Source organism: Lycium barbarum, chromosome 12 (genome assembly GCF_019175385.1).
Source record: "Lycium barbarum isolate Lr01 chromosome 12, ASM1917538v2, whole genome shotgun sequence".
In the NCBI taxonomy this organism is placed as follows: Eukaryota; Viridiplantae; Streptophyta; class Magnoliopsida; order Solanales; family Solanaceae; genus Lycium; species Lycium barbarum.
Window position 1 is genome coordinate 58501825 of NC_083348.1, and position 21901 is coordinate 58523725.

General features: G+C 36.7%; 3 protein-coding genes across 4 annotated transcripts in view; 1 reads left to right on the plus strand and 2 right to left on the minus strand.

The window, feature by feature from the left end:
- Positions 1 to 822: 822 nt before the first annotated feature.
- LOC132622893 (protein ABA DEFICIENT 4, chloroplastic-like) lies at positions 823 to 4870 on the plus strand. The gene is made up of 6 exons (XM_060337575.1): positions 823 to 983; positions 3184 to 3415; positions 3836 to 3936; positions 4202 to 4330; positions 4401 to 4489; positions 4569 to 4870. Exons 1-6 carry the CDS (start codon positions 936 to 938, stop codon positions 4702 to 4704), a joined length of 735 nt encoding a protein of 244 aa, XP_060193558.1. The 5' UTR covers positions 823 to 935; the 3' UTR covers positions 4705 to 4870.
- LOC132622892 (uncharacterized) overlaps positions 4566 to 21901 on the minus strand; it is a 94316-nt gene continuing 76980 nt past the window's right edge. Inside the window, 3 exon segments of the mRNA XM_060337574.1 lie at positions 4566 to 5115; positions 5203 to 5402; positions 5949 to 6222. Coding sequence (XP_060193557.1) covers positions 4836 to 5115; positions 5203 to 5402; positions 5949 to 6222 — 754 coding nt within the window. The 3' untranslated portion in view covers positions 4566 to 4835.
- LOC132622890 (probable LRR receptor-like serine/threonine-protein kinase At3g47570) lies at positions 7720 to 12962 on the minus strand. Of its 2 annotated transcripts, XM_060337571.1 has the most exons (4): positions 12756 to 12962; positions 11790 to 11855; positions 8971 to 10870; positions 7720 to 8701 (listed from the first exon to the last, which is right to left on the minus strand). In XM_060337571.1, exons 3-4 carry the CDS (start codon positions 10181 to 10183, stop codon positions 8490 to 8492), a joined length of 1425 nt encoding a protein of 474 aa, XP_060193554.1. In that variant the 5' UTR covers positions 10184 to 10870; positions 11790 to 11855; positions 12756 to 12962; the 3' UTR covers positions 7720 to 8489. The 2 variants fall into 2 exon arrangements, with proteins under 2 accessions (XP_060193554.1, XP_060193553.1); XM_060337570.1 differs by lacking the exon at positions 12756 to 12962 and having other exon boundaries at positions 11790 to 12233.

Below are 21901 nucleotides of genomic sequence, written 5' to 3' on the forward strand. Positions count from 1 at the left end.
AATAGGAGCATAAATTTGAAGTTTGAAGACGCCAAGAGTATTTTTATTAACTTTTATTAACAAAGGGTATATTTAACTAATAAAATAAAATAGAGGGGTATATTTGATCCTTTTCCCCAAAAAAAATGTTTATTAAGATAAAAACAATCTTCATTTTCCCCCTTTTCATTTCCTTTCTGGGAAAAATGGTCAAGCAAAAAAATATAAGCCAAATAATATTTATTTGCACCAAGTGTCCGCATCAAATCATTTACTCCATTTTATAACACTAGAGGAGTACATATTAGAGCAAGAACATATCTAGTGTAATATTATTTAGCTTTGATGTTTTATTTGACTTTTATATTAATAACTCCGTATAGATTTTATACATTCAAAACAAATAACCTCAAATATTCAGGTTCAAATTTATCTAGGATATTTTAATATTTAAATATGTGTTCACATTCAAACACTTATAATCTTTTTTTTTTTTAAAATAAAAAAAACATGAGAGCAACAAACTCTGAAAGAAACAAAAACAAGTCCGACAAGCCACCGACATATGTGCATGCGCGCCTCATGTACAATGAGACATAAAACCCAAATTAGATTATGAAAAGCCAAATGTATAAAGGAGCATGACCAAGTGCTCTGACAACTTTCCGACCAATGTGATTGCATTTGACAAATTCTCACTAAAACAACTCAGATGGGGCACTTCAATTTCACTACGTACGTTCAAAGTGCAATATTGACCAAGAATGATGACCTCATTTTCTTTCTTTATTCAAAAAGCAAACTTAGTGTTGCTTCTCAAGCTAGAACGTTTGGTTGCTTCTAAAGCTAAAAAATAAAGTCTTATAACAGCTCTCCATTATTGTCTTTCGTCTTTTTCCTATAAAGCATGATGAAGCCACGTTCTTTCCCTACTTCTTGTTATTGTCGCAGGTTCAATGGACTTCTCTTCTTCTTGCTTTTGCCACTCCCAAATCTCACTCAAGGTATGCGCTTTCTTTCTGCTTCTATAACTCTCTGAGTGTGAAAATGTTCTCCATGGAAAATATTTTATTCAAAAATAAATGGTTTTCTTACTTATTTTATGGTATTTGGTAAGTAAGAAAAAAAATATTATTTCCGAAAGCATTTATATGTAATTTAAAAAAACGCTAAAAAGGCGAGGTAGGATGGGGAGTGAGGGGTAGGGGTTGGAATGGGTGGGTGGTCAAGGTGGGGGTTGGGGGTGGAGAGGAGAAACTTAGAATGTCATTTATGGAATTTTTTTTCTGCCCTGGTTATGAAGTCATTTTTCTACTCATTTTAAAGAAATTATTTTCTGGAAAAAATATTTTCCTATTTTGACCGACCAAACACCGAAAATTACAAAAAACATGAAAATGTTTTCTTATTACCAAACACATCCTCTGTTTCTTTTTATTTCGCTTGCTCTGATATATCTTTATCTGACGATGGAGAATCATCCTCTATTTCTTGATTGACCTTGTAAATTGTTGTTTTTTGTTGCTCAAAGTGTCTAAATTGGCTTGGTGGGTAATTGACATTTGGTTGAGTTGAACTACTCTGAGAAACATCAGTCACTAGTTCAGTTCATAGTAAAGCTGAAATTGTTGCTTTGGGATAAAAGTTGGGCTGGTATAATGCTAACATTCTATTTATAGTTTGTAATTGCAGTTAGCATAGCCCAAAAACTTGGTGCCATTATGTTGGTGTTAAAACTTTAAAGGTGACCTGAATTTGATCAGCAAGAATTAAGCACTATCGCAGATGGCCACTGAGTAGCAGTCAAAATAATTTAGAGCATGTTTGGCTTAGCTGATTTTTAAAGCAGTTGATAGACAAAAAACTAATGTTAAGTGTTGGAGTTGATTTTATGTATAAATAGTTACTCCTACGAGTTTGGATAGAACTGCTAAAATTAATAATAAGTTGTTGGTGTGTATAGTCAAAAAGTGTTAGATAACTGAAATGCCATGCTTACAAGACACATAGCTCTAAAACTATCTTACATCAAAAAATGACGGATGGCGGAGATGGAATGTTGAGGGAATTAGGAGTTCTTTTTTCTAGGAATGACATTTTAGAGATTACGAAAATGTTAGGAATAAAATTGTGCAAAATGTCAATCTAACCAAAAGTGCTCATTAGCTGAAAAACCATATGTTGGGTGACCAACTACCGGTTTTTGGTTGGTTTTATGTTAGAAGCACTTAGCTAGCAAAGGCAGATCTAGGATTTGAAGTTTATGGGTTCCTATCACGACCTCAAGTTAATACACAATGATAATTGGGTAAGCAATCAAATATTTATAGATATTTAGTAGATTTTTTATATATATACAAGGTCTAGACAAAAGTTGCTGGGTTTCCGTGAACTCACATGACATACAGTGGATCCGCCCCTCCTAACTAGTAAGCACATTTGGTCTTTATCCAATGCGTAGGTAAACCAAGAAGTGGCTTATAAGCTTTACCCAAACTACCTCTTAATACTTTTGGCAGATATTGTTAACCCATGTTAGGACTATGAGGTGTGTAAATAGCCTCTTTGCAAAATACAAAGGGAAATGTGTATATATGCCCACTCTTCCCCTCTATTGGCACTAGCAATGGAGCACGGGGTAAGTTCTTAGGCTGATATTATTGAGCAACCATCAACCAAAAGCTGAAGATGACATGAACTTCCTCATTGGAAGAGACGTTTTGGGCAACGGCACAAAGCTAGGTCCCTAGTCCGTCTTCATGAGGAAAGGCCTTGTTATCATCTAGATCGACGTAAGGTGTGTGAGGTCTAACCTCTTTACTTCGATCCTTCTTCGCAACTCATTTGAAGGGCTACGACTTTCTCTCGATTGTGTTCTTTTTGTTATTGATCTCATATCTATAAGTAGAGAAGTCTGCGTTTACTATGAAGCCTACGCCCGCATAGGGGTATTTAAAAGATTTAGGCATGCTAGTGTCTGAAGGCCTAGCAAATTGAAGGTCTATCGGATCGATGTGAGGAGGTCTCACTCATCTTTCAGAATTATGCTCTACTTGGACTGCAAATAAATATGGTTTTGCTACGCATGGAAACCTAATTAGTTGGATGCTAGAACGAAGTTCTACTGCTTTTTGGGCAGTCATTTTTGTTGACCATCTAGAATTTCTTTTCCTAAAATAAACCAGTCCGTTGTACTTGTTGCAGATGAACTGCAGGGCACCAGCCTTGGTGTCAAAAGTCCCGCTGAATACTGGGAGAAACCAGCCTGCCCCTCTTGCTCTTAGAGAAATGAAGTCTGACCTTTTAAGTCAACGACTTGGTGGATTCGCAACCAAGCTTAGCAGCAGAGGGAGTTCTCTGGGTGGATCAAGAATCATTATTCATCTACATCTTCAAACTCTTTCACAAAGAAAAAGCTCCAGGGTGTCTGCTTGCTGTAATTACTTTCTTGCAAACTCCATTCTTTGTAATCCTTCATTTCTGGTTTTGAATGTTCATGACAAAGTAGTTTTAAATGTGTGCTTAATTATGTTATTGCTGCAGTTGGGATTTATAATCTCATCCATTGCTTTTTTTTTTTTTTTGAGAGAATAAAATTGTTTGAAAAGCTAATATTTTATCATTAATTTTAATGAATTATAAAGTACTGAAGTTTCAATGGTGCTTTGTGCACAGTTAAAGTACAACTTGCTATAGGTGCTTTGAGAGTTATCTTCTTCCTCGTGCAACTGTTTTTCTTCCTTGAACCTATTGTACGGTTTAGCTTCTGCCTTTGGCAGACTTTTGTGCCAGCTACTAACACTGGGTAAATGTGACACTTGCAAGCTTTTAGTTAAGTTTTTATGTTCTTTTGCAGGGTTGCCAAGTTCCGAAATTGCATCTACTGCTTTCACAGTGGGAACAGCAGCAGTTCTTCCGTTTTATACCATCATGGTTGTGGCTCCTAAAGCTGAACTTGTAAGATTTCTAAAGCATTTGCAATCTCAACTCCCTTACCGGTTTTTTTTTTTCCAGTGTACTGGAGATCAAAGTTGGCTCTCAAATTATGAACTCAGAAGGCCTTTTTTAAATTAACACTTGTCAGCTTCAGACAAAGTAGAATTGCTGGGGCACAACTTCAGTCCTTACTTTATTTAATTATGACATGCTGATTTAGGCAAAAGATGTAAGTCGTTGCTTTATTTCAAAGAAAAGTTATAACTGAACATAATTTCAAATGCAGACCAGAAAAGCGACGAAAAGCAGCATACCCTATATTGTGCTCGGACTTCTGTACGCTTATTTGTTATGCCTCTCTTGGACACCAGATACAATTAGGCTGATGTTTGCTAGTAAATACTGGCTTCCGGAGGTCTGTGGTCAACTACATAATAATTTGTATAAATTGCATGGTCAGGATCTAAACACTTCTGTCCATTCAGCTGCCTGGTATAGCCAAGATGTTCTCCAACGAGGTGACGCTAGCTTCTGCATGGATTCACCTGTTGGCCGTAGATCTTTTTGCTGCAAGGTCGACCTCTAGCCGTCTATTTTTGTTGGGCTATGCCCATTTTACTAATTTCTGACTTCGGCTTGTTCATTTGAAACAGGCAAGTCTATCATGATGGGTTGCAGAATGACATTGAAACCCGCCATTCCGTGTCTCTGTGCTTGCTGTTTTGCCCCGTTGGAATTGTTACTCACTTCATCACCAAAGCTCTAACTAGTAGCCCGGGAAAGAGATAGCGTCGAACTCATTAACCGATGTTTTAGGCCTTTTTATGTTATCCATAAATGATCAGCCAACGTGTTACTATCAGCAAAGTGTAAAGGTTTTTTCAGGCAATGAAAACATAACATGTTTCTGTAATTTGTTTCTAAAATGGATGAATGTACAAGATTTCTTCCTTTAGTTCCACTCCAAACTTCTGATTTACTGCAGCCTTAACTAAGCCAATAAGCTCAAGCATGTCTTGAGAAGTTACACAACCACAATTTATGAAAAAGTTGGCATGCTTGTTTGAGACCATAGCTCCACCAACTCTCAACCCTTTTAGCCCAGTTTTCTCTATCAATTCTGCAGCAGAAACACCCATAGAAGAAGGATTTCGGAAAACTGAACCAGCACTTCTCTGCCCCAATGGTTGTGTCCTCCATCTTCAGCAAAGAAACCATTTTTTCTTGCGATTTAACGACTGATAGTGACATGTTTCCAAGTAAGAACATTACATTATAAACATTTACCTAGCCAAGTATTCTTGCTGCCTTTCTCGTGCAGTTTTGGAGAAGTTCAGCCAGAATGTAACTGCAGTAATGGATGCCAAATCCTTCATTTCTTGAAATGGTGATAATCTATAGCCATAATTTAGCTCCTCTCTTTTTAGCATCCTAGATTCTCCTTCATTTGTGATGATCTCTATGCTATCAATAGCAGCAGCTGTTTCCTTTTATAATCCATGTCAAAAGAAAAGAAGGCTGCACTCTCATTATCATATATTAGAAGTGAAGGCAGTAGCAGACATAGAATTGCACATATTCGCCTCAATCCCAAACTATTTCATTCTGATACTACTTCGTTCAATTTTATGTAGTTTTAGCTCTTTTCACGGCCATTAAGAAAATAAATAAATGCAAGGTACAATTTGCTAAGTTATTGAACAATATTACAAAGAATTACTTCTTTAATGTTAAGGGTATAGTGGGAAACAATTACCAAATTTAATCTTGAATTCCTAAAGTGACAAAATTTTTAAGCTGAACAACAACAATACAACATACCCAATGTATTCGCACAGGTGAGGTTTGAGGAGGACAGAGTGTACGCGAAGCTTACACCTACCACGTAGAGATAGAGAGGTTGTTTCCGAAAGATTTTTCTTTTTTTAAGGTAAAGCAACAGATAAAATGAGCCGGATATATGTAGAGATACTTTGAAACTAAAGAAACTTAAAATCCCACATCTATTGTAAGTTTTTCAAATGCTCATTTACCTGCACATTTGCTCCAGCATTCATGTAAGCAGCTCCACCAACAGTTCCAGGAACACCACCAGCAAATTCAAGCCCTGAAAAACTTTCATTTGCAGACACAACCCCTAAACGATTAAATGGATAGCCACTTCCTACCCGGTATACTCCGGGTTCTATCTTCTCTAAGAACTCGATACGATTGAGAAGGACACAACCATGAAAACCCGTATCATCAAACAGACAATTCGAGCCTTTACCCAGGATTATGAATCTCATGGATTGCTCATTACAGTACCTGCAATATTTCATTTGGGTAAAGTGTAAATTACGAGTAAATTCAATCAACTAAGCCTCAATCTCCAACTAATTGTGTTATTATATAATTATATAATCTTCTCTGTACATTCTTTTCTATTCACACACCATTTATTCAAAGCTAAATACTCCAATCTATGCCAAAATATTTGACACTTCTACCTCCCCAAGATTCAAACTAAACAACATTTAGAAAACATTTTAAAGAGTTTTTTTTTATTTTTTTTCTATTTAGATATGAGAGTCATTGCAAGTTATAGTATTTTTGTCTCATTTTTTTTTTTTTTTGGAAAACCCTTTAAAATTCAAAAAATTAAAATAGAAATAAGAAAATCTCTTTTATTTTTCTTGTTCATTATGGTAGGTCCCTTGAAACTTCTCTGTCTTATCCAATTATCTTTGTTAAAACTTACAAGCAAGCATTATTACTGCTTTTAGCTTACGAGCTCTCATTACAATTTGTTTTTTTTTTTTTTTGGTTTAAATCTTAATCAAATGCTAATCCATTAAGTCAACTATCCTATACGAGCTTCTAGATTAATTTAGCTATCAAATCTAGGATCGCGGGGTATGTTGTAGTTGTTGTTGTTATTGTCGTAAATCTAGGATCGGTTCCTAAAAAGTAAGCCTAAGAACCCACGTAGGAGAAGCGTAGTCTCCCAAAGTGGCTCTATTTCATTATATTTCATCCATATCCCAATTCCATTCATTTAATATTCCTTTGGTGTCATTGACGGATGTCGTTTCTAGTCTATCTCTTTCTATTTCTTTTCTATATATGTAAAGTTCAAAAATCATCATATAATAATCCAGAAATTGGAATAGAAAAGAAATAAGAGAAGTTTGTGATGATTTTTCAATCTTTTCTACTAGGTAATCTAGTATCCTTATGCATGAACATAATCAATCCCATTGTTGTGGTCGGACTCTATTATGGATTTCTAACCACATTCTCCATAGGGCCCTCTTATCTCTTCCTTCTCCGAGCTCTGGTTATGGAAGAAGGAACCGAGAAGAAGGTATCAGGAACAACTGGTTTTATTACGGAATAGCTCATGATATTCATATTGATCTATTATGCGCCTCTACATCTAGCATTGGGTAGGCCTCATACAATAATTATCCTAGCCGTAACTAAATTTTAGCCACAATACTTGGCATAAGTTCTGGAGAGGAAATGGTGCCCCTCCTGCAGTTGCAGGTTCCCGCCAGGTAAATAGTTTCTTGCATAGAACTAATCTTTGGACTCGATGTTTTAGTGAAAGAAAAGAAATCCTAGATAGAGCTAAACAGAACCTTGGCCTCAGCTGACTTCAGATTCTTGCTTCTCATTGTGCAATATTATGAAGTTTGGTGTGTCCAGTAGATCATGCAGGTGATGTTGCTGACCATGTCCATAACTAAATATTAAAACAGTAGTATCTGCATATATATGCACATCCTATTGATATGTACCATAATCGTGGTCTCTGGTCAGTAAGCATCGCTTAACAATGTGTCTAACATTCACTACAGGTGCATGTACCTAATAATTATCTTAAAACTCAAATACAACTGTTCCAAAATTAACTCTTGGGTAAGTTGCCAAGTTATTGAAAAAATGCAGCTATGTAATCATGTAACCTTCAGAACGGAAAAGAATAGATGGCTTCCTGGTGAACCGTTTAGCGAGCTTACTCCCCACCTTAATGATTTGGCAGGCCTCCATGCCCTTCCACCTTGAAATCATTGAGCACAGAATGTAGCACAATCAACCGAAAAATTGATCAAACATAAGAAGAAACAGAGAATACCTAACATGACTAGTAACTGAATGAATCACTCTTTTGGCAGAGAATTGAGATGTGGATAAAAACATGGCTTCATATAGAAAAGGACTTGTAGGTACAACATTAGATGTGAGTTATAACGAAGTGTGTGACCATCTCATCTAAAAGCTTAAGTTATTAGAGAGAGCACACTTTATTTACTTAATTATATTCTCAACAAGTTGATGAAAAGCTTATCCTACTATATGCATACGTAGGATATCGAAAAACTGCATCTGCTTGTTGCTGCATCAATCCTCTTTCTCTGATTTTGTATGAGGATTCATCAAAGCTTGGTTAATTCAGCTCTTATCTTCTTTAGCTGCACCATAACCTCTCTAATGTTTATCCTTTCCTCTGGTAACTCTTTCAAACATAGGAACGCCACATTTATGATCAAAACCAAAAACTGTTTGATTTTGGTTTGATTTTCATGATTTTAACCTCTTGTAAAGCCAATGTCCCTAACAAGGTCTGCATCCAGAATGTCAATGACAGCATCGGGAAATGAGAGAGATACCCATTTATGCAAACTTAAGTCTCCTCTAAACATGTCATCCGTAGGCTTCTTTATTGTGAGTGTCTCAAGCAACAAAACCCCAAAGCTATAAACATCACTGCTGGTGGAATCTTGCCCATCTAAACCATATTCTGTTGCAATAAAATCCCAGTTAAAATGTGATAAATATATACCAGGAATAAATAATTGGAAATTATTCTAACCACAATGCTTACAACTATAAATTGAGTTTTTTTGGGATGTTACCAATGTTATAGTACAAAATGTTGCACTGCCACTGTCATAAAAGTAGAAGTTTCTTAACTATGTGAATTTCCCATGCGAAATCTATTATGACAGAGGGGATGAAAATAAAAGAGTAACCAGCATAGGACACCTTCAATTCAAGACATTGCCATACCTGGAGCAATATAACCAATAGTTCCAAGAGTCTTGGTTTGAGCAATGTTTCCGTCTTGTGCCAACATTTTTGCAATTCCAAAATCTGCTGCATGAGCAGTCAAATCCTGATCAAGAAGCACGTTAGCCGGCTTTAGATCACGGTGCACAATAGGCACTGCATAATCAAGATGAAGATACTCCATCGCCAGTGCTACGTCGATCATTATATTGAGTCTTTCAACCAGGCTCAAGCAATTTCTATTGGAGTATAATCTTTTGTCTAAGCTTCCATTCGGCATGTACTCCAACACCATTGCCACGGAATCCTTATTTGAGCAAGTCGACACTATCTTTACCAAGTTCCTGTGTCTTACATTGCTCAAAATTTGACATTCTGAATCAAATCTTCTTAAACCCCCTTGCCATTGCATATCGAAAACTTTGATTGCGAAGACAGTACCGCTAGAAAAGGTACCTTTGTGGACTGTACCGGAACTTCCACTTCCTACTAGGTTGGAGTGACTGAAATTTTCTGTAGCTTGGAGAAGCTCATAATAAGTGATTTTTTGATGTCCCATTCTAGGGAGGGAATCCAATCCATTGTTTCCAATCACTTGTTTTTTCCTTGACCAAATCATCCATGTGAAAAACAACATGACAAATATCAGACATGTTGCAACAAGAGTCACTGTTATTCTAAGGATAAGGGACTTCTTTCTTGTTCTCGAGCTGCCTTGAGCTGGACATAAAAGAATATGTAAGTCCGGTAGTCCACAAAGTTCTGGATTTCCCATCAAGAACCGGTAATTAATATTTGCAAATACCCCATTCTTTGGAACTTCTCCTTGCAAGTTGTTGAAAGAAACATTGATATACTTGAGATCTCGCAATAGCTCGAGAGATTTTGGAATCGTACCAGATAGAGAATTATTAGACAAATCCAAATACTCAAGAACTATTAGATTTCTAAATGTGTCCGGTATGGGACCTTGGAATGCATTTCTCGACATATCTAGTGAAACTAGATTTTGGAGGGACCCTACGGAATAGGTTATTTCACCAATAAACTTATTAAAAGAGAGGCCCATGATGTTCATTGCTTTCAGGGCTTCCACATTAGAAGGTAAGAAACCATGCAGCAGGTTTTTGGATAAGTTCAAATGGTCAAGTTTAATTAATCTCCAGGAACTTGAAGGTAACTTTGAGTTGAAATTGTTAGCACCTATTGACATTTCTGTTAATTCAGTCAGATTTCCGATACATGAGGGTATTGATCCTGATTGTCTGTTTTCTCCCAAGTCCAGTAGAACTAATCTTCCTATGCTGCACAGTTCAGCTGGAAATGGCTGTCACGACCCAACCCCGTAGGCCGTGACTAGTGCCCGATCTGAGCACCCGAACCCATCTATTAAGTATTATCTCAAATTCCATCAACTCATTCTAGTATATGGCGGAAGCCGACAAGGCTTTATTTCAAATTTAAGTAATTTCCAGAAAAATTTCGGCAGAGTTTCCTTTGTTTTACGGACTATCCAATATACCCTGCACGCAGAAAATACCAACAAAAGCCACACAGGGCTAACCAAGCAAGATATAAACATATGCGGACCGGCCGCCTCGGCGTATAGGATCGCCCAAACAACATATGCGGACCGGCCGCCTCGGCGTATGGGATCACCCAAACGACATGTACATACATCCATACAGAAAGACCCTAACCCACAAACATGTCCACAGACCTCTAAACAGACCGACAGAATCATATGACGGGACAGGGCCCCGCCGTACCCATGAACGAATATATACAAATGCACTAATAAATATATATACCAAAAGTATAAGCTCCGGAAAGAGAGGAGCACTCCGAATAGCAGAAAGGGTGTCCTAAACAGGTGGATCACCAGGCTGTGCGTCTGTACCTGCGGGCATGAAACGCAGCCCCCGGAGAAGGGGGTCAGTACGAAATATGTACTGAGTATGCAAAGCAGAAGGTACAGAAATAAATCTGAATAATAATCGAATCAGATATATAGAAAATAATACATATCAAAATGTTTATTCCCAAAGTATAAATTATGCATAGGGCACTGGAAAATGTGGTCGCCCGCCTGTCGATGGCGCCACAACACAGCATAACACCAGAAAGTTTCAAATCTCCGAATCCCCGTCACACATCACAACACAGCATAACGCCAAACACAGCATAACGCCAAACATAAGTGGAACCCGGCCCTCGAGCAAGGAGCACGGTGAACCATAAACACAGCATAACACCGGAATATATCAAAAAGCGCACGACAACAGAACCGGCCCGGGAACCGGCGAACGATATCATAGTAGGCACGAGCGGAGTAGTGAGGAATCATATGCATAAAATCATTATTATAAATCCGAAGGATAAGTAAAATAGTCATATTTGAAATCGGAGTAATAATTATCACTTTTTGATTCAAAGTTGTCGAATTTACATAAAGGGCGTCGCGGGACCCACGGACGAGTATAGACCCGAACTGAGTCCGCCTATGAAAAACATACCCATTATACATCAAGCAAACTCCTATAAAAATTATTGGAGCGATCCGAGCCTCTATGCGAAAAATATGGCATTCAGAGATTACAAAATTCCTTAAAGCGAACATTTTCCATGCGAATTTCGGAAAGCGATTACTTCAAATACATCATGGTTCATATTTCATAAAAACATACATAAGAGTGCCAAAGAATATATATATATGGATCATAACATGCTCGGATCTCGAATTTGGAGTTCCCTTAAAGCTCCAATCTAGCCTATGTGAAACTAAGGCACGCCAAAAGAAGGAAGGTTGCTTTACATACCTCAAACGCTCTCCAATATGATCCAACTCCAGCTAAGTCCAAACTATGATTCGGGCTGCCCAAGGTCTACAAACAAGCCATAAAATGCCAAACATTAGCTAAAGACTTTTTGGGCATTAAATTCCAATTTCGCCCTTAACTCTACGGAAATTTGGGCGGCATTTCCCCTGTAAATAGGCTACCCCGAGAATTTAACTCGGCCATATCAATCAACAACAACAGCAACAACCAACCTAACAACATCAACAACTAATTCGGAAAGCAATACAACAACAATAGCTTTCTTTTTCCACTATTCAACAACTTACATAAATTCAATTCGACAACTTACCTTCAAGCCAAAATCGACGCTTATACATTCACATACTAACCCATGCCCCTACCAACAATATTTAAGGACATTCTAAGCAATTCATACAACATTTCCAATAATCCAAATTTTTCTCCAGCTACCCGAAACAGCCCCCCTAACCGAAACAGCCCCTCTAACTTTTTCTTCATTTACAAATTATGGTTTGTATTCACAATTCACCTTCTAACAATACTATCTCGTCCATATACCAATTACATTAAATATACAAAAGCCCCCAAATCAGTCCGCAACATCTACAACCTCAATTTGAACCAATGAACATTCATTTCCAGCATAAAATTCAAAGCGACGACGATTAAAACATTAAGCGATATTCATTCGCTCATTGTCATATAATGTGAACCATTTCAATCAACACTACACATACACATATATGGATGATTCCCAATTGTTCTTCACCTTACAATGATCATAATCAACTAACTAAACATTAATTCATAATTTCAATCACAACACAACAACACCCATCACACGCCCAACCCTCATACATATGGCATCCACTTCACCATTCTTTATTTCATGATTTTTAACCATAATAAGATACTACAACATGAATATAACCATCATAACACAAGAACAAGATCAAATCTTACCTTTTTATCTTCAACTTCCACAAGCCTAGGGTTTCCACAAGATGAGAAATAGTGGATTGATCGCTCCCACAATGCTTCCACGCTACTTAGGGACCTCAATATAGTTGATTTGTGCCAAAGAAATAATTTTTGGAAGGCTAGAATTGATCTTGATTTTTTTTTCAACTTGGCCGTGAGGTTGGGGGTTTTCTCCTTCAACTTTTAGATATTTTTTTTTTTGTGGGAAGTGAGAAAGATGAATACATGGTCATCTTTTAACTAATATGAAGTGCATTGTTGTCCCTTGGCCCACATTAAATGAGTTGGACCACTTAAAAGATGACACCAAATTGTGTGGGCACCACATGGAATTTGTGGATGACTTTCCACTTCTAATTTTATCACTTTTGGTCCCAAATTTTTCCTAATTGATCCATACCAATAAATTCATGCACAACTTATATCTCAAAATAAAATCGAAGGTCAAGAATCCCGACTTTGTATCCCGAAATAATTTTGTCCCTAACTTATCGTAATTAATCCAGATTATTCCACTGTACAAAAATACGGGTTCTAACAATGGCCCTTCTAATTTTTTTCCAGTAAGATACAGCCTTTCCAGATTTTGCAAGCCAACAAACGAGGGGGGCACATTGCCGACAAGGTTATTACTTTCTAATCCCAGGTAAAGCAAGCCACTTAAGTTTCCAAGGTTCGTTGGCATATGGCCTCTAATACTACAATCTGCTGCAGCAAGAACCTTGATTTTGCTTGATAAATTTCCTATTGATTCTGGGAATATTCCGTTCAAAGGATTAGTTTGAAGGATCAGGTACACCAGATTCCTGCTGGTTACCAATGAATTCAGGAAGTCAAGTTTTGTGGCTCCGGGCATGTTTTCCAATAGATTATTTTGCAGATTTAGAGTTATAAGGTCCACCAGGTTACCTAACATCATGGGAATCGGTCCAGTAAAAGTATTGTTTGCAACTTCAAGATTTTCAAGCTTTCAAGCATTGCATATTGCAGAGGGTAGATCTCCACTGAGTTGATTGCGTGAAAGGAAAATCTCATGCAAGTTAGGTAGCCAAGTACCAAGATCATGAGGAAGGTGTCCATTAAAGTGATTATGCCTGGCTTTGAGGACTTCAAGCGATGAAATATTGAATAAGCTGGACGGGATGGCACCAGAAATTCGATTATATTCAAAATCAAAAAAGATCAGTTCATGCAACTTACCAAACTCACTTGGAATGTTTCCTTGCAGATCATTTTCAGTGAAGAAAAATATGTAATTTTTGATGCATTAGATAAAGAAACCGGGATTTTCCCAGTGATCCTGTTGCTGTCCAGATAAAGATGTTCAAGGATTGGAAGATAATTACCCAAATCACCTGGAAGTTCCCCTGAGAAGGCATTTATGGAGAGATCTACGATCTGCAATCTTTAAATATTGAAAATTGAAGCAGGTACCGATCTGGTGAAGTTATTGCCACGAAAGGCAAGGAGCCTCAAATTGGAAAGATGGCCAATTTCATCAGGTATTTCACCTTCCAAAACATTTTCATGCAGATAAAAATATTCCATCCTTGATAAGTTTCCTAATAAAGATGGAATCTTTCCTGTTAGGTTATTGTCATTGAGACGCAAAAATCTGAGTTTGCTTAAAAGGCCGAGTTCTTGAGGTATGCTTCCTTTTATCATGTTTTCCGATAAATGAAGTTCTTGCAGTAAACGACAATGGCTTACGTTTGGAGGAATGGTTCGATCAAGAGAATTCCCAGTCACATTGAGAAGTCTCAGTTGTTGCAAGAAGCCCAATTCACTTGGCAAATTGCCATTCAATTCATTCTTACTGAGATCAAGAACAGCAAGTTGAGTCAAGTTGGCTATTTCTGAAACCATTCTGCCTTGAATGGCCAAATTAGGAAGTTGCAAAGCTACAACTCTCTGGTTCAAACATGAAACTCCATACCAGCTGTAGAAGGGTGTGTCTGAGCTCCATATGGTGGACAAAATATTGTGAGGTTCCAACCGAAGGCACGATTTAAATATCAGCAAAGCAGCATAGTCACTCGAGTTGGCATGATGTTTACCTAAACAAGGTGGATAAAAGAAGACTAAAAGTGCAAGAAACTCAATAAGAATGTTCATGATTGGTGATCAATTGATTTGGGATTCTTACTCTCACAAAGGGAAGAATTCAAATAGTAGACATTGTGCTGATCAATCTACTAAAAACTAGGCTGGTGGTAGTAAGATTTGATTCCTTTCACTTTCCTTGGATGGAAGAATTTAATCTCATCGGACCTACTTAACCACAAACGTTAGTTCATGAGATGCACGGGCGGATGCAACGTAGTGGTCAGAACACAATACTTTCGACGCGGAGCACAAATTTATGTGGAAAAATCCATTAAAATCATATATATGTATATATTAATATTATATTATTATACTAAAAATGAGAAGCTCCTACCTTCAAAGTTGGATTACGATTTTGCCCCTGCAATCATATTAAGATTAACAAATGTGTGCATCTTTTTTCCTCCATTTTAATTTTGTTTCCACCAATTCATTCCATTTCAATTAATATTAGTAGTCTAAAAGTCCATGATCATTTTGAACCTCTTATAAAAAAGAAGTCCAAGTGATTACAATCGTTAAAGATAATAAAAATGAAAAATTAATTGAATTTAAGACAAATGTCGAACCTATTCCCATGCTTAGCTTTGAGTAGTAAGACTTTTTATTTTCCCGGAAATTTTATCTAAGTTTGAGAGCAAATCCTCTGAAACATGACATGGTAAGTAAATGCAGAAGTAATTGAAATTTATTACAATACTTAAAAATACAAATAAATACCACGTAAAATTAAAAACTCAACATACTATCCAAACTTCTCTTCGTGAATATGAAAACCGAAGAACTTGAAGAGTTGTACGTAATTAATGAAACAATAAAAACTAATTGATTCTTACATTTGCCAAGGTTTTCTTCTTTAATCTTAAACTGAAGAATTTGTAAAGTTGAAATTGATAAAAACAATATATATACCAAATTCATCTACAAAATTACAAAGTATTTTTAGATGGCCATTCTTCCATTAAGTCTTTTCAAGCCGTCGGTATTGATGTCTATATTGATATCATAATTATGAGATTAATCTACATGTTTATGACATACGGATATTCATTCATTTTGGAGTTTCTCTTATTTACAGCAAGCATGATCAGTATACGTCTCTATGTATTCCCTGCTCTACTCAGGGGCGGACCCAACGTGAAGGGTGGGGGGACACGTGCCCCGTAACTTCGGAAAGAATCCTATATATATATTTATAATTATATACCTTGAAAAACTATGATATATTTTAAAATGACCCCTCAAACATAATTGCAAATGTAGTTTTGTTGGTAGTAGTGCCCTTGAGTGCTCACTAGTCGCCACCCGAGATTGAATCTCGGCTCCAACACAATTTTTTTTAAAAAAAATTTGTGCAGTTTTACTGCTGGTTTTTTTTTTTTTGCTTAATCTTTTTATTGTTTAGTCCCCTCCCATTTACCTTTTCATTAAATTCTTTCTCCCTAAAGGCTCCAAATCCCAAAAGTTTTTTTCCACTTCCCACTCATCTTTTCCCAAGTAATAAGCAAAAACAAACTCTTTGGCTCTCTCCATTCCCAAACCCTTCTTCCATTATCAAGTTTCTCACAAATCACTAAGTTATCTCAAGGTTACCTTTTCGCGAATTGGTAAGTATCCTGTGTGATTCCCCTATTATGTGTTTTCATTTTTGCTATTGATCGGAGGGGTGTGATCCCCTACTGTGTTTTCTTTTTTGTTATTGATGGTAGGGCCGTAGGGGTGTGATCCCCCCGCCCCCCCCCCCCCCCCCGCCCCCCCCGCCCCCCTTTTTTTTTGGGTTTTGTTTTTGAGAATATTATTTTACTTGTATTCTTGATTGACTCTTAAGCAATGATGCTATTATTGACTGTTTTCAAAAAATGAAAACGCGTCGAGTTTAAGTATGAGTTGATGATGTACTTTTGTTATATTAGTACTAAATTAATTATATTTGATAATATTGAAGTTTGTTCTTTGCTATTGTAATTAATAAGATTTTTAAGAGTTGCACGTCTAACTTTGTCGATAGTAATTGGCGTACTAAAGATAATGATGCCCGCTCAAATCCTGAGTCCGCCTCTGGCTCGACTATACTATATCCTGGAGTGCCTCTATTTTGCCGAAGGTCCATTCCACTATCTTGTCTATAAATATTAGTACTTTGCTTTTTAATCAATACATTTCCTTGCATATTATTGTTAATATTTACTTTATAAACAGTCTCTTTATATGAAAATCGTATCATGCTGTAATTTGTGACTAAATATCCTAAGAGAGGTTGGAGAAGAAAGAAGCATTGAAGAACAAGAAAAACCCATTGAGAAAATATTACTAATGCGCTGCATCTTCATTACATTTTGAAACTTATTTTATTTGTTTATGTCTAGGAAGAGAATTCATTAACGTTTTCCCTTCTATTTTCTCTTTCCTCTTAATTTAAGTTAAATAACAAACCTTTTGAGTGTACCTGAAGCCGTAAAACTATGGTGGCTCCCTTTGTTGAATTTCAAATTTGGTCAATAAAGAGGTCTGTTGTATTATAGCTTCAGGAAGAGTTAAAGTGTAGTATTTTTCTCATTTGTGTAATAAGCTTATGGTAATGACGCACTTGATCAATTAATTTCAGATAAATGACAATTATATAAGCAACTAATATGATTTTTTTAGGTGCATGTCAGAAAGTAATTCCTTAAATTTTTGTCAGTTAGGTTCGATTGGAAATTACATTTATCAATGGTTAACAATAATATATGTTCCACATATATTGTTCTAACGAGTCTACACAAATATACATGGGACACATGTGCAACGCACATGTCCAGGACTGGATACAATAAATAGTAGATATGACCTCATAACTTTAGAAATATGGTAGGTTTAATGCTAAGAACCTTAAAGGTTGAACTCATAGAGTTTAAATCATGAATCCACTTCTGATGGGATAAGAATTGTTCAAAATCACACCCTAACCAATGTGGAATTCCAAAACTGCACAAAACTAGATATTTGAAGCGCAAATCTAATGCCATGTCAAGAAAAATAGACGTTGGACTTAATTCGATTGTAAAGACCGAATCACAAGGTAGGGATTGTCCATAACTATAGAGAGATTACATTTCATACTCTCGTGACTTTTAAGAATGTAACAACCTTGGTCTAACTCACACCCAAAAGCTAGCTATTGAGGTGGGAGAGCCTAAGTGTATTTAAGTCTCACAAGCCGATGTGGGACCAGGGGCGGAGCCACACCTATTCAAGGGTGGTCATATGAACACCCTTCGTCGGAAAAAAATTTCGGATGCCTATATTAAATATAGAACTTTGTGGATATATACTAGTAATGAACAATCTTGACATAGAAAAGAAGGATAACCCAGCGGCTAAGGGTGTGCAAACTCTCGCTGAGGATGCGAGTTCGAATCCCGCCTGTGTGTTTTCTTCATGCGCTATTTTTTTTCCTCACACATCCCCTGTCCTAAAATATGAACACCCTTGATGAAAATTCTGGCTCCGCCCCTGTGTGGGACACGACTCAGTTGGTCATGGTTGGCACCCCTCTCGAGTCTAGGCCACTACTCCTGGGATGCATATCACCACTCCCAGCTTTGGCCCCATGCGCCGAACGATTGGCTCTGAAAGCATGTAACAACCTTAGACCTAACTCACAACCCAAAAGCTAGCTATTGAGGTGGGACTTGGGAGAGCCTAAATTTGTTTAAGTCCCACACCAACTCCACCTTCAGCCACTGTGGGACACACAGGATCATAACATCTTAACAGTAAGTGGAAATCTTTTGCGAAGAACCACGAAATCAAAGGGCTTTTTCTTCCTTGCACCCTATAAGAATTTTCTGGTTTTAAAATAGGGTTATTTTTTTAAACTAAGCTTCGATAGTGTTTATATGCCCCGTCCACTATGACATTTTAGTGGGAAGGCATATCAATATTGTATGTCATCATTACCAACAAATTGGAAAAGTTAGAGATAAGGAAAGGTTAAATAATGTTTACGGCTATATAATAAGCTTCTCAAACTTATGCGTATGTTTTATCTAGTTGGAAGATAAAACATGTTTTGTTAAAAAAAAAATAGTGGTGTTCAATCGATGTCGGATAAATTAACGCGGCGTTTTGATAAAAACATGAGACTTTTGAAACTTGTGATTATCATTATTTCATAAAAATTTTGTTGCTATAAAAACTTCTCATTAAGGGTAAATTGAAAAGTGGTCAAGTTAGTTTAACTGACTTTCGTTTTAATTCGGAACAGATTATAAGAAAATGATGTCACATAATTTGAAATGGAGGGATTAGTAAGAAATTCATTCTCCGTAGCCTATATCATTGAAAAAGATATAGACGGATCCTGTTATCATGTTGTTGTCCAGAAAAAGATACTCAAGGCTAGCAAGATGATTGTCCAAATCCCTTACACTTTGTTTGGATGGTTGTTACGTATTGTTTCATGATGTATGTATTAATTTATCGTATTGTGTTGTAATTTATTGTACTATATTGTTTTGATGAATACAACGTCTAGATAAATCGTATCATTTCCTGTCGTTATTTAATGTTAGACATCAATAATTTCAAGCATAAACCTACAAGAAAAGTAGGGTACGGTCAGTGGCGGATCCAGGGTTTTTACTCAGGGGATCAAAAAAAACAAAAGCTAAATATTAAAAATAATGTTGTCAGCGGGGATCAAGCCTGGGACACTACAAAAAATTTTGATCACCTTGGACCACTACAGCTAACCTTTTGCATTTGTTTAGGGTATTCAAAAGTTAATATATGTACATAAACATAGAAAATCTACCCTATATGACACTATAATTTTTTGCTATCATAAAAAGGTAGGATAAATGATACAATATGATTATTATTGTTACGGTTAGCTTTTTACACGGGTTTAGGGCATAAAAGGCTAACGAACATGTTGGTGCTATTTCAGACTTTGTTTTGAAAAGAGTCGCCACCTAATTTTTAAGAAATTAGGAAAATCAGTTTTGAAGGGTTTATTCAAATACAGTGAAAAACCCTTCTTAATCCAGAGTTCTATGTAAGGGTTCTGATGATCCCCTGGGGAAGGTGTTAGACACCTCAGTATTAAGGATCCGTACTACACGGTTGACCTTCGAATTCCAGTGTATGAGTATTTGCTTTAACGGCTTATTTTGTGTTTATTTTCCCGCGAAAGAATTGTCATCAATAAATTGCATATCATATGTTTTGTGAAAAAAATTGAATATATTCCCTTTATATATAGGGTATCGTAGTTCCGGATTTATAACATCCGTGTATAGATAGCCTCCTTTTTGTATAAGGAGTACATATGTTTATAAAAGAAAGTGTAAAGAAAAGTCTTGGTTTATATATTAAGTCCATATTATACTCATACACTTGGCTCGAGTTAGTCCAAATTGATACGTTCAGTCTTATCCGAAACTTTATGTTGCGAATTGTTTTTTTAGACGTTATAAAGGGCGTTTTATATGCTAAGGGAAGTATATCCCGTCTATAAATACTCGTATCTTTTGGCCTTTTCTTGGCCCCAAAATGGTATAAAGTCTGAAAATCTTTGTTCAACTTTAAGAAAGCAGGTAAGTTATATTTTTGCTAAAATCTGATCCAGTTTTGCTCTTTTATGGCTGAAAACCGTAAATGGGCTTTGGACCCAAGGCCGTTTGAAATGGCAGTATAAATTCTCCTTCTATGTGACAAAAGAAGTTTAAAACGCGGGTTTTGGAAATTCGCTCGGGGACCTAAAGTGGTCTAAACGGCATAAGAACTGTTGTCCTAAGACGTCTAATTCCAATCGTAAAGATTTCCACTATAATATGAGTTTGAAAAAACATTTTTCACAAACACATCAAGATTGAAACAAAAGCTAGTGTAACAATGTAAAATAGAGCAAAGTTAGACTAAGGACGTACCAAGCCACTAGTTAGCCATTTTCACCCATGGCTGGGCCTTCTGCGCGCCTCGCTATTATCTTTGTCTTCTCGGACTCGATTTGAAATAATATTCCCATTTGGGCCTTAAGCCCAATGGGTGGGCTTGATTTGGACCTGAATGGTCATGCAAGTGAGGAGAGGAGACAAGAAAAAGGGGAACCAGTTAGTTTATAAACACTGATCTTATCACTAAAATAATCAACTATACATGTATGCATATATGAAATAAAGATTATGCAAATCTATACTCATCCCATACCAATCCTAAAAAGGGAATTTGTTAGCTTGAGACTCGACATGGCATGGAGACTAGGTCTTTGCCCCGTATACCCGATGTTGCACAAGTTCCAAGGGGTTTCTAGGAACCCCAAGCATGGAAAACACCGAGAAAGGGTCAGACAACCCCAAACTACCACAACTCATTTCAAAACTAACAAACCCCAAGTAAGGTAGTAGAGAGTATAGGATTTGTTGTCCTAAGGAAATCAATCAGACTCATTTATAGCAAAACAAGCAACACTGGACAAAAATATAAGAGGCATGTATAGGACATGACCATGAAAATACTCAGGCAAAGATTTAGTAAATTAGATAGAGTACAGAGGGGATTGTCATCAGCTGTACGGAAAAATTGAAACAAGTATAAGCTTCATGAGAATATGACAATGTACAGTGTAGGTAGATAAAAAATCAGCACAGGAAAGGGAGCAGCTCAGACCCATTGATAGTCATAATGTCTACTCAGAACAAGAGGTCTACAAGGCTGTTTTTAAGCAATTTTTTAAGTAGAAGCAGTTGACATCTAACTCTATTGTAAGCAAAGTGAAGCAACAGGTTATGCACATAGGAGCAACAATGGTTGATCACAGTAGGAGGTTAATCCAAATAAGGTCACACACACAAAAGCAAGGCTATGGGCATGATGGAAACTTAGGTAGATATTACCTCAAGAACAAGGATCAGTTAAACAGGATAAGCTAGTTCAAATGGCATATAAGGGCTTGGTACAAACATAGAGAGAGAGAGACATCACACTAAGGCACAACAGATTATCATCAATTTTGTTCAAAAGAGAAGCTTCAGACA

What these genes read in the sequence shown, in the direction of transcription:
- LOC132622893 (XM_060337575.1), top strand. Translation starts at nt 936, where the DNA reads ATGGACTTCTCTTCTTCTTGCTTTTGCCACTCCCAAATCTCACTCAAG. An exon ending in ACTCCCAAATCTCACTCAAG is followed by an intron (nt 984 to 3,183) that starts GTATGCGCTTTC and finishes TACTTGTTGCAG; the next exon opens with ATGAACTGCAGGGCACCAGC. An exon ending in TGGCTCCTAAAGCTGAACTT is followed by an intron (nt 3,937 to 4,201) that starts GTAAGATTTCTA and finishes TTTCAAATGCAG; the next exon opens with ACCAGAAAAGCGACGAAAAG.
- LOC132622890 (XM_060337571.1), bottom strand. Translation starts at nt 10,183, where the DNA reads ATGTCAATAGGTGCTAACAATTTCAACTCAAAGTTACCTTCAAGTTCC. An exon ending in TATTGGTTATATTGCTCCAG is followed by an intron (nt 8,702 to 8,970) that starts GTATGGCAATGT and finishes TTATTGCAACAG; the next exon opens with AATATGGTTTAGATGGGCAA.